Source organism: Excalfactoria chinensis, chromosome 2, assembly GCF_039878825.1.
Source record: "Excalfactoria chinensis isolate bCotChi1 chromosome 2, bCotChi1.hap2, whole genome shotgun sequence".
NCBI lineage: Eukaryota > Metazoa > Chordata > Aves > Galliformes > Phasianidae > Excalfactoria > Excalfactoria chinensis.
In genome coordinates, this window is record NC_092826.1 from 40,616,039 (window position 1) to 40,637,414 (window position 21,376).

Sequence of the window (21,376 nt, forward strand, 5' to 3'; positions counted from 1 at the left end):
AGCTTGAACAAAAAACATGCGCTACAGCAACACCCACTGCCACCACTACTTTAGTAAATGGTGTTTTACTGCAGCTAAACTTTCAGCACAATTCCGAGAAGCCAGACAAAGGTGACACTGTATCACAACATCTACGCTAAAGCTGAGAGAGTACAAAACGTTGTGGTACGCAGAATGAACCACACCAGAGTTTAGCACTGACCAAGCACACGAGAACACCTATGTACAGTTTACAGAGACATCTATAGGTTGTGTCTGTCTCATACCTCGTCATTGTTTATATAGGAGAGGAAGGCTCGTCTTCCTACGTAGGAATTCATACGAGGCGGAAAACATTTTGACAAGGAATGTCTCGTGGAGTGTAACCAATAGAAATATGACATCAATACCCATTACCAAAAACAGATGCACCATTACCACAGAGGTGTTACTTAGGCAATTATATCAGAGGTGGATAAAAATGCAAAGTTGACACGGATACGAAAAAAACAAACAAACAAACAATAAAATTAAATTAAAAATTTAAACGGAAAGAAATAAAGCAATATAAGCAGTAATGTGCCTTCCCTGCTTTGTCATCTTTCTAGGCACGGAACTGAAGCTCAGCCAGACGCAAGTTTGCAGAAGACACACACAGAAACACGTACAACCACACATGCTGTATCGTGCATAGACTGTTGTAAGATTCCTAGAACGGAGAGAACCCATACACACTCGGAAACTGAAAAACAACATCAACAGTGTATTCTGTTACACTTAGCAAACAGTGATACAGAATCGTGAAAATGGATACAGTAGGTAAGAGGAGACAGTTTCCTAATGAAGTGGGAACAGAGCAGGTCTCCAGAGCGCCTGTGGGTTTGATTGCCCTGGATATTTCCCCGCTCAGTTGAGAAAGTAGAGAGGGAGGAGGGAAATCAGGATGAGAGTTCTTTCTGATGTCCTTGCCCCTCACCCCTGCCCTCCTGCTCACTCTAACAGGAAGAAGAGGCAATTCCCAGATATTTCACTTTTCTCTGTAATTAAACGGAGGGATTTTCACGGGATATCTGATGCACGAACTCAGAGAGACAAAAACAATCCCTGGATATTTACACATACACTCACAAGAAGAAAAGAATAGGCATTTCCTCACACGTACACTGCCGAAGGGACGCGGCTATTTCTCCACTTCAGACGGGGACATGAGGAGAGCAGAGGGCCGGGCGGGCTCAGACTCACACAGCCCGGCAGGAGCCGCGCACCCACTGCCCTCTGCCTCCGCACGGGCAATGCCTCCCTCGAGCCTTAGCACCCCCATTCACACTCCCACGGCCGAACACTCACCGCCTCGCGTTCAGACACTCCCCGTCCTTCGCACTCACTTGTGCGCTCCCTCCTTTACACGCTCGCGCACTTTTGCACACTCATACGCAAGCTTCGTACACTCACACACTCCCTCACACCTTCGCGCACTCCCTCCCACGCACACGCCCCGTTACACACTTCCACGCACACACCCTCACACACACTCCCTCATTTACACACTCACACTCCCTCATTTACACACTCCCTCATTTACACACTCACACTCCCTCGCACACTCCTTCGCACACTCACACACAGCCTCGCACACTCCTTCGCCCACTTCCTAACACCTTCGCGCACTCCCTTCCTCACACACTCGTACACACACACACACACTCCCTTGCACACTTCCTCCGTCACACACGCACTGCCGCCCTCTCGCACTCCCTCCCCACGCCCCAACGGCCGCCAACAAAGCGGCGGCGGCGGGACGCGGGCGGCGCGCACACACGACACGCACACACACAGACACACAATGCTACGCGGCACCTACCAGGCGGGCAGCCTCGGCCCAGGTGCGGTCCTTCTTCTTCCTCTTGTCTTTCATGTTTGCATCTCATTGAGGTGGTTCGGTGGGGGGGGCGGGGGCGGGGGGAGGGCGGACCGGGAGGGGGGGCGAAGAGGAGAGTGGGGGGGGGGGGGGGCCCGGAGGGGTTCCGCACGGACAATGATACGTTGACACCGAACGCCGGAGCCCCCGGGGCGGGAGGGGCGGGGGCGGAGGAGGAGGCGGAGGCGGGGGAGGAGGGGGGCCGGGCCGGCTCGGCTCCCCGCCGCGGCGGCACAGCTGACAGCTTGAGGGATGCTCCGCTACGCTCACAACAATGCACTACGACGTCACGCGGGGGAATGGCGCCCGCACTAAACGTCCCCCCGCCGCCGGCGGCCGCCCTCGCGAGGAGGCCGCCCGAGAGCAGAGCGCGCCCGCCGCCAAGCCTCGCGAGAGCGGCCGCGGCGCCTCTCTCCCCCCTGGGCTAGGGGCGGCGGGGAGGGGGGCCGGACTACAACTCCCGTGGTGCCGCGCGGCGGGCGGACGGGGCGTCTCCCCAGGGACGCGAAGGGCGCTGCCGGGGCGGGGTCGCCGGGGTCGGTCGGTACCCGTTGGCGCCGTCCCGCGCCTGGCGTCGCAGCTCTTCTAGGGGCCCCCTTCCCTTGCCGTCCCGCGGGGCGCCTCAGGGCGCCCGGCTCCACGCGCGGCGCTCCCGGCTCTGCCGAAAAACTGAGACCCGGCCCTTCCCCCGCTGCGCGATCTCCTCGCCGACGCCTACTCACGGCTCGGGGTCGGCGGTGGGTCCGGGAGCTCCGGGCGGGCGGCTGCCCCGGGCTGCGGGCGGCTGCGGGGCTCCCGCCTGCGTCCTCCTCTCGGTTCCTCCGGCCGCGTCGAAATTGGGCAGCGGGAGCCCCCGCCGAGGAGGTGTGGGTTCAGGAGGAGCCCGTGGCAGCGGGGCTCCTGTCAGAGCGGGGAGAAAAGCTCCGTTCTGTTGCAGGATAAACAAAGGAGTTGGTGAAAGCTGGGTTGGTAGAAGCCTGAAGGATGTTCTTCTTTATTGGATGATTTAGGATTAAGATGCCCACAGCGTGGAAAGCTGTGGGTTTAACACACCTTCCTGAGTTACAGGATATTACGGTGGGGGCTTCTCCCCTATCTCCTCCCCTCCCCCGGCTGTTAAAGTATTGGGGGAATGCTGCTGAAACGTTTTGACATTTTTTACTTAGACCGAAATGAATTTCAGATTCTTTAGGCTTTGTGTGTCCGTTTGGTCGGTCTCCGTGCCATCCTTCATCCTTTCCCAGCAGCAATTCTGGACTGTTGGCATCCATAATGGTAAAACTGTAGTTTTGCACGAATGCACAGTTCACTAGAAAAACAAACAAACAAACAAAAATCAGTCCAAAGAAGCTTAACACTAAGTGTATTTCACCCCGAGAAGGACAGGGCAGCCCTAGAGGAAGCAGCAGTGGCTGCCCTGATTGCCCTTGGAGAGCTCAGATGTTGCATGGGGCTCCTTAAGCTTGTCCCATTCTTTCTCCCTGTCTTTGTGTTACATCTGGATGTGACTCATGGAAGGTAGTTCATCCTCACAGAACCTTCCCAGATTTTGTAACTCATTTTCATGCTTGAATGAAAATAACTAATGAAACAAAATTCTATTAAAACGGTTCCATCTAGATTTAGTATTAATTCCAGACTGTCCAGAATTGACCAGAGGATTTGGAATTGCCTCAGAAGTGTTTGAGAGAAAAATGTTGAAGCTGGACTGCTTCAGGCCTGAGTTTGCTTCTGTAACAGATTTAAAATCATTCAGTTGTAGAAACAGCTCTGTATTCCTTTATTTTGTTATTTACGGAGTATTTTTTGTCACCTTAGTAACGTCTAGAAAGGAAATGCTCACTGTTAGTATAACTTCTTTGTCAATGCTTTGTTTCTTTGTTTTCTGCCTTTTATGTCTCTGCCCTACTTTCCCCCCCCCCCCCCCCCCCCCCTTCCTTTTACATTTCCTTGCCTTTAGTAATTTCCTATTCCTTTATAACATAGTCTTCAAGTCTTCATTCATATTCCTCCCCCCTCCCCCCCCCCCCCCCCCCCCAACTCCAGCACCTAAGTTTTTAGTTATTAACTACTTCAATAAAGCTGCCTTTGAAATACTGCCATTGTTCTCAGTGTTGAAACTAGAACAAAACTAAAACAGCATTGGGAGGTTGATCTGTCACTCTCATCATAGGTGGTTAAAATAAACATTTCTGTTAGTTTCCTGCCTGTTTGCCATTAGGTGATAATCTGGTTGTTGGTCCAGTTGCTTCACATACATAACATGAACTAAATGTCTCATTTCTCAAGAGAGCTTTGAGCTTGCAAGACTGGTATCGGACAGAGGATGATATTTCTTCAGTAAAGAGAAATTTAGGGACCCTCTAAATCTTAGGGTTTTTTGGTGGTTTGATTGGTTTGTGCTTTTGCCTGTTGTAACCAGGACCACACTTTCATCTGGTATTTCTATGGATGCATGGAATGGTTGTTACAGTATTGCATCCTTTCTATTTAGCTACTGCAGAGTTTCCGTGCTGCCATTGAATTCATCTGCATCATTCCCACAAAGTCCAGGTGTTCCTCAGTTCCTTTGGTTGTTCAAATGCAAATAGTTGGAAATCATGTACTAAGTGTGCCTGACCTTGCTGGAGAAAGAAAATCATTTACCCTGTAGAATGTATCTGAGCAGAGCTTGCATTCTGCATGCTTTTCCTCATGATAAAAAAGAAAATGAATCCATGGCACTGCAATGAAAGAATTCTGTCCGCAATAGACATTGTAGCTGAATTTTATAAACACTGCCAGCATACTAGAAACCAAAGAAATCAACAGCGCAGTGTGCTGCTGCTTTGAGGGAGTCAAAAATCATGTTCAACTAAGACTTGAAGCACAGCAGAAAAAGGTCAAATTGAGCTTACAGGAAAAAAAAAAAAAAAAAAAAGCATTTCCTATTGATTATAAATAGTATTTACTGCTTGAATTAGACCTGACACTACAGGAGATTGTAACCATTGCTCTAACTGAACTGACAATCACAAAATCAAGAGTGAGAAGCAGTCAACAGCATTCAAGCTGCAGCCACTGGAACTATGGCTAAAAGCTCAGCGTATGTAGGGCATATCTCAGAGCCATGATCTCAGGGAACTGCATGTGTGCTTGTACGTATGACAAATGTAACTCTACATAAATACTGAAGAAAGATGTTAGGTTCAAATTTACCGTTAAATTCTACATAAGCAGCGTTTATGTGAAATTATAGTGCCAGATGTTACTGTACTGACTGAGGATCGAAGCGGTTACTTATTATGAATGCATTTGTGTCCAGTTACCTTTTCTTCTCTCAGGATAATGTAGACAGGCTACCAAAATAATACTGGACACTGGCTTCTGCATTTCATTACTCAGTGAATGCATTTCCCTGTAATGTTATAGAAGTTTGGCATTTGACATATCTAGTGAAGGTACCCGAAGAACAACATTGTTGTTTCCTGCATGTGAAAATGACTTTTGTTACATATTGCTGAATTCTTTATTGTGTACAATAATGCTCCTTCCAAGTAGAAATCTGTAAACTGCCATAAATACGCACATTCATATTGGCTGCAGTGCTTCAGTACAACCAAACATTTCTGCAACACAAATTCCAGTTTCAGCTGTTACAAAAGAAATAGTATCAACTATTACATGGAAATACCAGATGTGCAGAAGGGTTTATTCACAGCATGAAAATTCAATCTAATGTGCCGCTATTACAATGGAAATTATATTTTCTACAATTGAATGAGAGATGCTGAGTCACAAGATAATTAAAAAAATAGCCCGGAATGATACTAATGAAGACGCTGCATTTTCTGAATTAATTTCAGAGCAGTGGTGACAAAAATCAAACTGAAGTACTTGTTTTTCTATGGACCTAAGGAAGCCAAAAAAAGCCATCGTGATGGTCAGTTAGCCATTTACAGATACTGCGGGGTTTTCTGCAGAGAATGTTTTCTACTCCTGATTTAAAGAACACATATTACCAAGCATTCAGAACGCATGAGGTTCACAGCATTTCGTACATGTAATGGACTTTTCTTTTTTGTTCATATGCCATATGGCCCAGAATCAACATTCAGAGTTTTTCAAATATGCTAATAATTCTTAATAACAAGCTTGGAATCTAGTATTATCTGGATAATATTACTGTATTTGGACAGACTCCTGAAGCTCATGAAAAAAACCACCCTACAGGCTGTACTTCAACATGTCAATACAGGAGGGCTGAAGCTGAATTCTGCTGAATGGCAAATCAAGTACACCAAGTAGTCTTTTCTCGGGCACAGCATTTTTTCCATAGAGCCTGAAGGAAGTTGTAGAACACATGGAAGATCTCATCTTTCTTTGGAAAGAGTAAAAAATAATTTTAAAAGAGACAAGCACATTTTTTCAGGTTTAAAATCAAGATATCCCTTGTCTATCCCTGACAATTGAATGCTTGTAGAATTGCTAATGGTGTAAACCTTCAGCTTTACCTTATATCTCATTGTCGCTGATTGTCCACCAGTCAAAGCTTTGGCTGTAAGCAGCAGCAGTTCCACTGCTCACATCAGTGTTCTTATTTTAATTGTGTACAATTGCCATTTCTTTTGTCTTAGACCAGGACTGGCCAACCAATGTGAAGTTTCTTTTGTACCCTCCTAGCTCTCCAGAGGCCAGATTAGGTTTGTCTCCATGGCATTGCAGATGATCCAACAAACCCAGTCCTAGCTAACCAGAGATTTGCTATGCCATCCCACCAAATGCAAGGTGGTACAGCGTGGACAACCCACCAAGCAGTCTGGAATTAGGCTAGGATTCCAGACAGCACATCCTGGGCTATGTTGCCACCACTTTTTCATACTATGAATATGGGATCGCTTTTAGTCAAATCCATGGGGTCAATTTCTATGAGAAGTCCATTGTATGTGAATGAAGAGCATTTACACTGTATGGCAGAAGTGTGAGAAAGTAAACATTTCTTAGTGCATGAAAAGAACTACTACAGAAAAGAACTCACCTTTGAGGCATCACACACAGGCTGCACCCAGATCACACCTCCCTAGAAGTTCTGTTAACAGGAGAAATACTCAGAGGAGCGGGAACTGTCTGCAGATGGCTAGCAAGATTGCTTGCATTTCTGTGTAGTCAAATCAAAAACACAGCAGCTGATAGTTTATCTCATCTGCTCTTTTTCAGATGCTTATCTAGTTGATTGTATGGAAGTTGTTGCATGGATTATAAATATGCTTGCTGCAATTACAGGAGAATTTAAAGCTCTTTGCTTGTAGTATCTGGTTCAGCAGAAATTACATATCTTCCTGTCTAGGAGGTCATCCAGGAATTCCAAATGCATGGATGCTATTCGAGTATCACATTTTAGCCTACAGAATGAATTTAATCCACAGAATAGATAGGTAGCAAAATGCTGCATCGAGTTATGTGGAATTTTAAGGAATGGAAGGTGTACAGAGGAATTAGAAGCAAAATTTATACGTTGTTCTCACGATGAGTCTCAGAGGATTGTCAGAACAAGTGAAAAAGGATAGGACAAATGCTCATGGCCAGAGCAAAATTAGTGCAGTGTCCCTAGAACCACTCAGCAGAATGAAAGGAAGTGACTCATGCACTACTAGGACAACTTACCCATTCCTTTTATTTCTCCTTGAATGACTGACTTCAGAGCCCATTTGTGCAGTTGCTTTAGCTCTCTAGCAATCTGTCTGTGATAGGTAATGTCATAAAATGACCAAAAACGACATTATATTGTATGACATCTGCCACCATAATCACTTTCTGGTCTGTTTTTAGCCAAGAGTGAAAGCTGTAAGAACTAGTACCAGTTACCTTTCAATGTGCAATTTTTCCAACAAAGAGAGTATGTGTACATGTATATATACACATATATGAGATCAGCATTGCATTACGTATAAGCCAGCAAAAACTCTGGTTGTTTTTACTGTATGTTCAGTAGAATTTTGGAAGAGGCTTTGAAACTTCACAGCTAACTTGGAAAGAAGAGCTTGGAAAATCTTCCCAGTGGACTAACTATAAATATGAGAAGTAACATACTGTGTAATCACAGAAACTAATGCCAGGAGAGCTACACATACAGAGTTAAACATTGCTAGGTTGAGGATCTCCAAACCTGACATAATAGCACAATGACATAGAAACCAACAGTCTAACAGAAAGAGAAGTAATAATGTCCATTGCTGTCCTGCAGATCTGCAATCCAGATTTGGCTTTGTAAGTGCAAAAACTCAGAATCCTATGGAAGGGGGAGTCCGTGTTTATGTCATCTCACATGGGAGAAAAGGACTACATCTGTGAGCTGTCTTCTGGACCAGCACACACCTGCTTGCACCTGCTTGCCAAGGGCAACAAAGAAATATTTGAATTGTTTCCTGGTAATAGGTTAGTTACTTTCCTGTGACTTCTTAACATAACAAAGCAAACAACACCAAATTGTTTGGGCAGCCTTCTGCTAGCTGCCATTGACTAGCTGCATGAATCTGAAACTTCTAGATAATAACAGACAATAGCACAAATATGAAGAAAAGTAGTTTATTAACAAGCACAAATTTCTGAAAAAGAATGAAAATAGGATGATGCAGTATTGGTGATAAAGAGCAGAGGGCATTTCTCAAATGCCCTGATGCAAAAGAATAAAAAAATAAATAAATCAGTCTGGGGGCATCTCATTGCGTGTTTTGTACAGATTCTTGCTGTAGATGTGATGGATTTGCTGCTCCTTTATGGCTATGGGAACACCCTTTGGTTCTAGCACAACACATGTGATAGTCCGGTCAATAAACAATTCCAGTATAGGTGTCTTGTATTAGATTTTGCCATTTATCTCCTTTTCTCCTCAGTTTAACAGATGAATCTATGAATGCTTGGAACAGCCCTGCTGATTTCAGGAGTTCTTGCTTGGGCACAATGCCTGCACAATCAGTGACAGTTTATGTAATCACTTCTATTGGCTATCTAAACCCAAGAATTGTAAAAGACAAATGAAAGTTGAACAAAGTACTTCTTAAAATGACAGTACTTTGTTACTATCAGTGAAAATTGATGTGCTGTAATCTGGGGCAGGGACCAATTTCTGGCAGCGCGTTTGCAATGTAGCTTCTACATTAGTCAGTGGTCCATAAGCATCATAATGCTGATGACATAAATATCTAAGATAAAAGTTTGGACATTTGACTTAAATGTCCTTGAAAACTACCTAAACAATATGTTACAAAATTATACAAATACCACACAAGAAACCAAGAGCTTTAATTAGAAACAGACTAGTCAGAACAATGAGGTTAAAAATCAGAACATTTGGTATTTGATTTCTTCAGTCTTCCTCCAGTTGCTTTTTTTGTTGTGTTTTTTTTTTCTTTGGTGGGATTTCTCAGATAAACTTATGCCCGCACAAGGGCATCATAAATTGTGTTCCTGTGAGTCATCCATTTCCTACAGCCCAGCCATTTAGATACAGGTCACGTATACTCAAACCTTTAAGAAATAAAGAAAATTAAACTTTAGATCACCTTTTTGCCTTTTGTATGAAAGAATTTCTCACTACAGCTAAGAATTAAAACTTCCATTTGTATTCTGTACAGTTAACCATGCTCATTACAGGCTATAAAATGAAATATCAGTACTCAACACATGACACGTCACGGTTCACTTGGCATGTCCAATGATATTTCCAGTGATACTAAGTTTAAAAGTAAGCTTAAGTCTGAAGTCCTTACTACTCCTAGATCTAAGCATTCTACAGTTTAAAATATGTGAGTAGCCTACTGAAATTCATGAGGCTAGCTGTGCTGAGGAAATGGTTGCTAGAAGCAGGCTTCCAGCAGGGCAGCAGGTAATACAGCCACTGTAAAAATATTTGGCTGGATTGCCAAGGGCACATGGAGGGGATGCATGCACGTGATGTTTGGATTTGCTCTTTCTTGTTAAGTCATTAAAAAAATGGAAAGTGAATGTAGTATGCTTCTAGTTTGCCTAGCAGATATAGGGATAATTAATTGGGATTATTTTTGAATTTTCCAATCTCCAGATATTATTCAAGCATCCTTTTAAAAATGTGAGTTTGTAATTAATGCTGGCTTAAGAAGGTTAATTTTAAATAAGCACTTAAAAATAAATTGGACACACATTCAGATGATATTGCATACTCTTCCAGAAGAACTACTACATGTGGCTGCTCACTGTCAGAACTGCAAGTTACCTACATAACAACATTGGGTTTTATATGGGCATTGTGAAATTTATGGGTCGAAAATGCCTTGAATAAATTACAGTCACTTATGGAAGGCTAACTTGGAAATTTTAAGGATTTGCATGGCAGATGGCTCCTCTTTTTGGAGGAGGGTTTTTAGGTTGGGGCTGGAACAGGAAGTAAAGGTTACAAGGCAGATTATAAGTGTGCAGTTCATAATAAAGATTTGTGGACTGTGAGCTTTTTAGATCAATCACTTCAAATAGCTGGCTTTTAGGTTATATTCAAAAATTATGATGGGAAGTGTCTGTAAGGAAGTTATTTTGGGAAATGAAAGAATCTAAAACATGTTACTAAAGGGAGAATATCACTTCTGATCAACTGCTTTTATAGCTGACTAGGTTGGTTCACTCAATTTGCATTTAAGAGACAAGGGAAATAATCTCATGATTTTCCTCATTCATTCTTACAGAATTTAGAAAAGATATAGAAAAGCATTATGCATAAGTACTGAAAATGGATGCAAAAGAATAAAATGCTGCATGGACAACATCTACCTTGACTTTATCATCTATGTACACATGGGAGAAGTAAATGAAAATAAGATTTTTTTACATGAAAAGGAGCAAATGCATTTCTTGATTTGATTTAAAGTGTCCGAATTGGTTACTTATCAGAAAGAAAACATTCTAAGCAGGGATTTTTTTCTGAGTATAAATCGTGTTCCATATTAGTAGGCACTGTGGGAAGGAAAACAGCCCTTTACCAATCCCCATATAAAGATATTTCAGATGGGTAAATTTGTTACTGCTCAGCAGCAAAAGGCACACTGTAAAACTTTCTCAAGCAAACCATTGCATATTCTGCCTAATTTATTAAGACATAAGTTTGCCATTGAGCAAGGGAGAAGCTCAAAAGCAATACATCATTTACGTGGCATGCGGCCTAGCAGTATACGTTAGCTATTTTGCAACAAAATCCTATAGCAAAAATACAAAGACATGTTTTTAATCTACCACCTGATAGAGATTACTGCTCTTGTTCAGATGATCCCTGAGTAGTCCAAGCATATATACTACAGCTGCATTCTGTCCCAGGAGCATGCAGCCTGTGCTTCAACATACCCTGGCAAATTCAAATAAAATGATATTCATTTTATGTTTTCCAAACCAGAAGTAGTCTACAGTTACTAACAAGTATGTAAAACTGTTCCTTTAATTAAATAACTTTGTTTAAGACATATAAATATTTGCATGGGGAATTCATTTTATGTATTCATGAGATGATCATGAGGAAAAATTCTCATGCTTGCAGGCCAAAAAAGGCTAAGATGCTTGAACTAGACTCAAGCAGAAATACATTAATCCAGAGTCACAAATCTCAATGCTGTTCAAGATTTTTCTTGTCTGGAAATGCATGGAGTGCCTGGGAGCCTGCCTGCTCTACTGCCAGTTCCATGTGTGCTTGCTACCATATGGCTTCTGTGCATGCCTCCCGTGAGAGGCTAGGAGGCTAGGTGGGGTGCCTATAACTACCTTAAAGATAGCAAGCAGACTACAGTGGGACTCCTGGTTACATTTAGTATATGTACACTGAAAGAAAATGGTCTACTTGTAATCATACCATTAAACAAAGTCCCTCGTACTCTACCTCTACTTCTGAAAAACTGGAAGATATCATCTTATGTCATTGCAATGTTGTAGTTTTATTTTGAAAAGAGTGAATAAACTAGTTGGAGTATGCAGCTTTTCTTTGATTAGATCAAGTTTCATTTAAAATTGCTCTAGCTTTAGTCTAGTAGTTACCCATATGTTATTAAAGCTTTTTTTGCTTTTTTTTTTTTTTTTTTTTTTTTTTTTCTTTTGGCATTTCCTTTGCGGGGAAGAGACTTGAACAAGAGTTTCAAGTTCCAAAATAAATGAGGGATAGTTATTCTGGTCTAAACAAGAAAAACTGTGGCTGCTGTAGTCAGGATTGCAAACCAGATTTGGTTTAAGAAAATATCCCGCCAAACCCCAGGAGGCATGGAGGAAGGCGAACGTTCACATGGCAATGCCGCACCATCACAGATCCTACACTCAGATCTTCTCCTCCTTGGAGCCCCTGGCAGCCCAATACTTTTTCTCTAGCACAGTTCTCCATCTCTGACTGCAGATATTAATATTTCATTTTTTCCTCTGTTTGTCTTCCTTGCTTATTCAAATTGAAAGCTTGTCAGAACAGGGACTGAAAATCTCTTGGTATGTATACATCATGAAATAAAGTGGAAACCTGAGCTTGGTTTGGTCTCACAGGAGATCGTACGAAATAATTTGTATATAGATTTGTATATATATTAAAATAAATGGCGGTTATATGATATTTGAAAAATACAATTTTCCCAGCATAAAATTACCTCCCTTTTTTATTTTTTCCCTCATATAGACATCTAGAGAAAGCTGAATATTAAAATGTGGCATGTGAATGGTCCACTGCCCCACTGACCAAGCGGGATAAAATGTCCACTGGCCAACAACAACAGTTTTCTGCATATTTTCAACAGCTAGAACATCACAAAGACAGAAACCAGCAATATTATCACACTGCAAAACTTACTGAAGTTAGCACTTCTTTACAAAAAAAATTTTAGCACAGATGGAAACGTCAGAATAAATTACTGCACTAGTGTCAATCTATACTTTCTAATGAGAATTGTCTTTGTTTTTAAACAAGAAACAAAAATTGTATGGCTGGATTTTGTCTTTTGAATAATTCAACTTTCTGAAGAGTTCAAGAATCTGAAAACATCATCGCCACCCTGTTTAGTTTCACAGCTTCATTTAGACCTCCAGACTGTAACGATTTTGGGACTGAAAGCCACAGAATGCTGTTAAATATAACCGAGATGCTTACATTCAGATGGTCACTTTTAACCTGAAGACAATTACTCTTCAAAAATGTATTTCTGCCTAAAATAGGAACTATTGAAATTCAGCCACAGATTAAGTCTTACTTTCCCTACCAGAAATTCTGCAGCCAACATGTGTTGCCTCCTTTATGTACGATTGTACTTCAGCTCACCAATAACAGACAAGCTGATTTCATAGTCTAGAAGTAGTGAATAGGCCTACATGATTTTTCTCTCATTCAAGTGAGAGGTACCCAACACTGTTCATGTTGTTCACTTTGTCTCCAAATAAATAGATACAATTTTTAAATAAAAATACTAGTAATTTTTCATCACCAGTAAGAGAGAAAAGATAAGAAACTCACCAGATTAAGTATTTGTTTGCAATCCAGAAGATGGCATAAAATATACATCTAATATATAATATGGTGACTTTTTAAACTATCACTGTTCCTTTTTTTTTTTTTTTTTTTTTTTTTTTTTTTTTTTTGCTACGTTATTCTTCTAAAATTCACATTCTTGGTATTCTTTGAACACTAGCACTAGTGTTCTATCTTCTACACCTGGGGATTTCAGCTTTCAGAGTATTATTCCATCTGGAACTTATAAATTTTGACCTTTTATCCTAAAGGCCAGATTTCAATAGCTTTCCAGAGTTCTACAGTCCACATGGTACATTTCTTCCATACTTCAACATCCTCAATGTGTTCCATAATTGGTTGATTAAAAATGTACAAAGTTTGAGATTCAGAACAGTTTGTATTTCATGCACCTAAGATATTTATACTTCAAACAGTTCCCTGACATTTTATTTGCTGCTTCTTTCAAATAAATAATTCAGATAACGTATAACATTTTTGTAACTCAGGAATGAAAGTCAATACTATTCATAGTGCTGTTGACATGTCATATAGTAATTTATGGAATAATTATTACCATATTTGGAGATGCCTATTCCTTACATTTCTGATCTGTCCTCCTCCCATACATCTTGACAATGTTGTTGTAATTCATGTATACTGTACAGACTGAATGTATTTGAAGACAGACAATTCAATCCAGACAAATACATTAAAAATATAACACAGCTGTTTGGAGTTCTAGCTCTCCATGGGAATTTAACAGTAGATATTTTGTTAGCAGTGAAGGAATTCTGCAATTCTACCCTTTATTCCTAATCCAGAGGACCATGAATGATCATTTGTACTGCATCGTTATCTAAATCTGCTTAATCCTCTAAAGAATTCAGTTGATATATATACAAAATGCTTTATTTCAAGAAGAGGGTGGTAGGTAGCATCATACATACTTGAAAATAATTCCTCAGCAGCTTAACCCAATTTAATTTAAACATCTAGTCTTACTTATGATCGTTTTCTCAGATTTTAATTTTCTCAGTTAAAAGAACTACACCAATGTAGGAATTTATTTCCTTGTTAGTTTGTAATAATTATTTTTAAGGCTCTATGTTGCAAGAGTTTAAATCTTAAAAAACCCAACGTGAGAAAGAGAGAAAACATTTCAAAGGGCAAAAAAGAACTCTGAAGTGATATTGGCACAAATTGAAGAATGAGGACTTAAAGAAATAAATCAGTGGGAATTTTGCTGTTGACTTCATGAGGCAAGGATTTTTCAGCCTTCCACCTTATCACGTGGAAATGTTGATTTTACACCACTTGTTTAAATTAATGTTTCTATAGTACATAGCTATTATTCCATGAGGCTTAGTATTTCCTAGAGCTGCAATATTATCAAGTAAAGAGCACAACTAGTGGAAGTCAGCACATGTAACATATAAATCTACCTGAGTATTGTGATTCATTATCATCTAAAAACAGTTCCGTCAGAACTGTCATGGCCATTCACGTTCTGAAAACAGCTCATTTTCAAATTTTCATTATAAATCAACAAATTAACCATGTTCCCTGAGATGAGTAACTGAAAATAGCATTAAAATATCACTACTGATTTTTTTGGGAGCAATAATAAACATAAGCTCTTTGGTTTAAATTGACTTTTTTAGGAGACCATTCAAAATTTATTTAAACTAGTTCCTCATCAAAAGTAAGTATTGATTACTAAATTACTATTTCATAATAGCACTCTAGAATAAATACTGCAAATCAGATGCAGAAAAAGATTGGCATGTTTAATTGTTTTTCTGTAGTACTCATTTTCTTTCATCATAAATGAATACTAAATTACTTTCATTAACAAAAATATTTCTGAATTATGAAAGCATTTAAATCCTTGGCTTCTGCTTAAACATATCTTTTCACAGTTACCTCATTTTTGCCAGAACTGAGAGGATAATCTGTCTCTGGATGTCGATCAAAAATTAAGCCCAGAGAAAAGATATGCAAAATAATCAGAGATAGGTTAGTGTCACAATTACATACCATTTGGTAAACAGAATAGTGCGTCATGCAGCAGTACAATGGGTATTTTGGACTAATTTTATTTTAATTATTTAACTTTATTTTATGTGGTGGGAATTGTTATTTCCATTTGTTATTCTCTGGTTAGATATTTTTCTTGTAAAAAATCACAGAAGAAAATACCTGATTTGGGAGGATGTTCTTTGTTTGAATGTGACAGTAGATAAAGATTACAGAAAAATATCTGTGTGTCAAATATATAAATATATAAATATATAAATATACAAATATATAAATATATAAACTTCCTATACCAATGAATGTTTTAGATTATTTCCATATATGTAACAGCTTTAAAAAATTTCCATGGACAGTGTTATTATGGGAACACTTGCTCTTTTTAGAAACAGACTGCAGAGCAAATGTTATTAATAAATTGCGAGTCCCCAAGTGAAGATGAAGGTAATGTATTTCCATGGCCAACAGAATGTTATTCTCTGTAGATTTTGGTTTTGTACAATGTGAAGCCATTACAGAAGAGCTCTTCATAGAAATGAAAAGATAAATCTGAATATTTGTGTTTTCTGAAGAAACCACTTTGGAGTTGAAGCAAAAGGTGCCTGTAACATCATCAGGGAACTACTGCCTTCAGTAAGGGAAAAAAGGAAAATGTTTCAGTTTGATACTTTAATGCCATTTCACTATAAACACGAAGGTTACATTTGGAAATTCTGATTTAGAATGACATCCCTTCCTCCATTTGTATTTCATTAACAAAAAACCAAAATAACAAAATAATGGGAAAAAAAAAAAAAAAAAAAAAAAAAAAAAAAGCCAAAACCAAAAAACCCAGCTGCATCTACTTTCTCATTTTATTTCAGACAACTCCTTCATCAGCCAAGCATTGCTTTTTGAGACTCTGCCGTGTTCCCAGTAGATTGAATCCCTCTGGCTTCTCATTTTTTCTCAAGCAGAGTAGGTAAAAATCTAAATGATAAAATAGCGAATCTTCATTTAATTAAAATTCTAGGTAGAGCACTATAGAGCTTCTGGGAAGATTTTTCACTTTCAAGATATAAGCAGTGTTAGCACTTTCTGAGATTTCCAAATATTGCATCAGTTAGTTCTATTTTACTCAATTTATAACAGCCTTTACTTAATCTCTTTTCTGCCATAGTATTTTTTAAATTAAAGGTCCTGGAAGGATCTTGCTATAGAGCATTTTTACCCATAAAGGTAATTTTGTTTGAAATATGGGGAGGTTAGAAATTATAACTGTGGCATATCCAGGTGTAAGTGAAAAGACTAAGTGCATATTTAATTACTGCATAGAAAGGGAATTATTATTATTATTATTATTATTATTATTATTATTATTATTATTAATGCAATGAGCTATTCTGACAAGTCCACATGGCTTCTTTTCTCCCGTTAAAGTAGACACATGCAGTTATTTAGTAAGCAATTAAAAGCAATGATAGTAAGGCAGTAGTTTACATACTGGCGCAGGCTGATATAATTAGAGAATACATTTCTTTGTGTGTGTAATTTAGTGTTGTGTTCTCACCATATACTGTACCATGAAAATATACTGCAAATAGAAAAATATTTTTGTTCAATAATATGGTCATAATGAGGTGACCTAAGAATGCTACTTGCTCCAACTAAAACAAATGTTATCAAATGATAGGCGTTTCTGAATTATGTGAAGTGTTAATGAGTCAGAGAGTTCATTAAACTCATAACAAAAATCACCGAAACTCAGGAAAAATTATCTCCATATTAGAATCTTTCCAAGTTTTGCTATGAGGGCTCTAGTAAGATTTCAAACTCTTAGGTATAAATAAGGACATAAGAGAATTGCTTCTGCATGTACACAAGTCTCTTGTAAATACTCAAGATTTAAGGCTTTGAGTTATATCAGAAACATGCTGATAGTTAGAAAACAATACACTCTAAGTCATTTAATCTGCTTCCTTTTTGAAAGCCAATCAAAACTACGCAATATTAAGACCTTAGGCCTTCTGTGACAGAAGTTTGGAATGGCAGTTCAAACAGGGGAAATGCGGCTTGGGGTATATCAATTGCAGTCTGAAAAAAACGAAGAATGTTATGAGAGCCATTATTTTTTTTTATCCTTCTTCAAGCATTTTCTCAAAGTTTCATTTAAGCTATATAACAAATAGTTGAAAAAATCATTGCTTTCTGTATGTGGGATATAAGATAGAGTTATTGGCATCAGCTTCTAGGCCGCTTCCAAGTTGGTAAACATTTCTGGTTGCCAACAATACACTTTGGGAGATATTTGCATTGGCTGTTTTTCTCATTGTTATGTTTATTGTAAATTCTACAGGAAAACTGTAAAAAAAAGAAAAAACATCTCATGTTTACACCACTGCTTCTGCTGCTGTTATTATTATGTAGCATATAAACATGCTTTCCATCTATATCTGGTAAAGCAGGCTACCAAAGTGGGCAGTCATGTATTGCTTCTCAGTTGTGAAACAAGTATGAAAGGATATGGATGCTTTTCTCTATTTATTTGAATAGTGTCTTGAGTTCAAAAATTATTTAAAGAATATATGTTGTTCTTTGTGTGTTGTATTTTTTCTCTTCTGTGTGTGGCTGTTTTTGAACATGGGAGCATGTATATGTTAATTCACATGCTAGTGGCCTGTGGAAGGTTTATTTGACCTCAGTGGCCATTGGATGCCATTTAGCATGAAGATTCACAATATTATGTTGCTGGAAAGTCAGACTTTTGGAAAGAGAAGTGATGACAGTGAGTCAGTGGAATAGCAACTGGTATTGCTTTTGCTAATGGATAAATTTATAGTTTGGACTGCTCACAATCATACATCAATGTGCATATGGCTGTATTATGTAGAAACACAGACCAGTGTTTTAGTAGTTCCTATACAAAGTTGTATTTCTTTCAAAAAATGCAAAGATTCTAATTCTCAGGCTTAAATGAATGTTTTTGTTTTTGTTTTTGTTTTTGTTTTTTCTCCTATTTTCCTAAAATTGACTCTTATTTATAGGTCTAGGATTCAGGATTTTCCAATCCATAACATCTTTAAATGAATATAAAGTCAACTAAAATTTCACAAACAGTATTGTTTCCATGCCATGCAGTGATGTATTTCCATATCTATTATTAATGCCTTTGTTTCTACTGTCTCCTTTAAATTTGTATTATGCCTGTAGCATGTGTTTGTGTGCATTATCTTCACATGCCTCATCTTGTTCTCCTGCTCTGATCTGAGTAGGGAACTATTCTATTTAAAATCAAGACAGCAGCTTCTGGGTTATTAACAACTCTGTCAAAAGAATTAGCATCTGCTACTGCATTGTGGTGGTAAGACAATGTTGGTCTCACTGTATCCTGTATTTTGATACCAGATATGATATCTATCAGTTGTTCAACAGAAACTAACTAGGCACAAATGAGTAGCTCTGTTCCTTTACTGACAGTTTATTTTAGGATTACAGGACTCAAAAGCACTTAGATAAAAAGAGATGTACGAGCATCACACAGAATTCCAGTCATTGTTAGATAACACAACAGAGATCACATTTATGTACATAGAGATGCTGACCTTACCGAAATGCTTCTGTTGGTCACAGTACCTGTGATTCAGCGTGTGGAAAGTTGTGCTTTCACAAGGAGTCATGATAACTTTCCTGAGCAAGAGTATTGCTTTAGGCAGCCTAGACAACCATTTTTAAGTACAACATTAGTCTTTTCAGCATTGTTATAGCCACAGCCTGTTCTAAAGAGTTGCATGAATAATTGAGTATTTGCTTTCACAGCCAAAGTGAAAAATGTGTGTGGTGGAAATGAGTCATAAAGAACCAAATTGTGGCTTTCCACAGTAAATATAAAGGAAGTTTTATGCAAATTAAAAATTCTGTTTGCTCTGTAGTAATATTTTTATTTTCAGGCATTAGAAAGAAAAACATATATACATACACATACACATACATGGCCTTCTAGTACCTAAAGGTGACCAATAGAAAAGCTGAGGAGGGACTTTTTAGAAGGATGTGTAGTGACAGGACAGTGAGAAATGTTTTTAAACTGGAAGAAGGTAGATTCTAGACTACCTGTCAGGAAGGAATTCTTTACTGAGAACGTGGTGAGACACTGGGACAGGCTGCACAGAGAGGCTGTGTATGTTCCCTCAATTGATGCACTCAAGGCCAGGCTGGATGGGTCCTTGAGCAACCTGGTCTAGGGGGAAGCGTCCCTACCCTGCTATAGCAAGGGGGTTGGAGCTAGATGATATTAAAAGTTTCTTCTAACCCATAATAGAAAATATGGGAAATCCGTAACTTGCTGGAAAATCCCCTCCCTCCAGTTTTGTTACAATATTCTTCTCTGTTGTGACTAAGTAAAGATCCACAGTGGCTTGTTTTGATGGTATTGGACTAGTATTTCAGCTACTGATATGATAACTACAGCACATGATTAGAACATTGACAAATACATTTGACAGAACAGCCAATGAGATTCCATTAAGAATTCAAAATAAAAATCTCTCTTGCATCCCTCCACAAACTTTTTGTAAAACACTGTTGCTATTAAGTGTGTATTCCAGTGACATGGCTATTTTGGGTGTTATTCATACTTTGCCCTGAAATGTAATTTCAGCAACTGGCAGTGGGGCAGCAGCAGTTTATCTTGCAATACACTTCATTTTGTCCCATCCTACTTACTACAGGATGAGCTGTAAGTGTGGTACAAGAAGAGATTAAACATCCCTCCAACATGCTAGCAGTTCCTCAAAGTTGTGCAATGGGCAACTTACTATGTTAAATGTAATTAATTTTACTCTGCTTGATTTGTTGAGAGCAGATGATAGGAAATGAATCTAGATCCTGGATTCCATTTTCCCACATAAGACATTACTGTATTATTAACATTCTGCCTAAAGGCTGAAAATGTAAAACTACCCTAGAAGGCAACTTTAGGGCCTAGTTCTGTTCTAAAAATGTACTTAATGAAACAGCTCACTGCTAAACAAGTAGATTTTCTCCTCATATCTGCTAAGACATTTGTAACACTTAATATCTTGGAAGGGGACTTCATCTTTATATATCCCTGCTAGCACTGCAGGGTGACTCGGATGGTCTTGTTTTGGCAATGTGCTAGAAACTTGTATTAAGTCAGTTATGTAATTAAATACACAGCTTGCACAACAAATAGAATTTAATACTAATTAAGTATGAAAAAGTAGAAATGAAGAAGGGAAGTTTTCATGTTACAACATACATCCTAATTCAAAGCAGTTTCAGCCAATTGAGACAAGGCACCTCCATTCCATTCTTTCAGGTATAGCACAGAATGATAGCAGGGAAAGGATGTTGCTTGGTGCAAACTCAGGAGCTGAGTTTTTGAGTTTGTTGTTTTTAGGCACCCCATTCTGAAGGAAAGTGTTGGGCTAACTTCCCAGTCTCCAGTTAGGTGAGGAAATACTGTTGTGGCTGCAGATCTAGTGCATCTTCTGAGATGGTCAAGCATCTCTGTAATAACTGTTCTTTCATCTTCTCATTTAATGGAAAAAATACACAGTGCTGTGTTTGCTTGTTTAACTTAACTTTTTTAGTCATACAAGTACAAAATTCTCATTTACAATGCAGGAAATTAAAGCAGTGGGCCCTGAATTTCAGTATTGCAACTCAACATTCAGTTCTGAGGTGTAAGCAGCTTACAGTTTAACTAAATTCTGTTGTAGCACATGAAGGCTGAAATAAATGGCATATATGGTACCGTTTCTGCAAATTCTCCTGTTTCTGAAATACACACCATGAAAATTATTTGCCCTTCCTTTATGGATTGATTTAGTATATATTTTACTGACAGTAACAAAAAATAATAGTAATGTTCAGGATTTTCCTAGTTTTGTTAAGATTCTGATCATTCTTTAATGACAGTGAAAGAATGTAAGAGAGATGCAAACACATTCACTGGACACACTATCACACTAATT

General features: G+C 39.0%; 2 protein-coding genes across 2 annotated transcripts in view; one reads left to right on the forward strand and one right to left on the reverse strand.

Annotated features, from left to right (window-relative positions):
* Positions 1 to 2,051, reverse strand: part of ASXL3 (ASXL transcriptional regulator 3) — a 133,115-nt gene extending 131,064 nt beyond the window's left edge. Inside the window, exon 1 of the mRNA XM_072327683.1 lies at positions 1,841 to 2,051. Within this exon, the coding sequence (XP_072183784.1) occupies positions 1,841 to 1,894 (54 nt within the window). The 5' untranslated portion in view covers positions 1,895 to 2,051. The remainder of the gene's footprint in view (positions 1 to 1,840) is intronic.
* The window catches only part of CCDC178 (coiled-coil domain containing 178), a 171,395-nt gene continuing 151,123 nt past the window's right edge, over positions 1,105 to 21,376 (forward strand). Inside the window, exon 1 of the mRNA XM_072328076.1 lies at positions 1,105 to 1,862. The gene's annotated coding sequence lies outside the window, so the exon portion shown is untranslated. The remainder of the gene's footprint in view (positions 1,863 to 21,376) is intronic.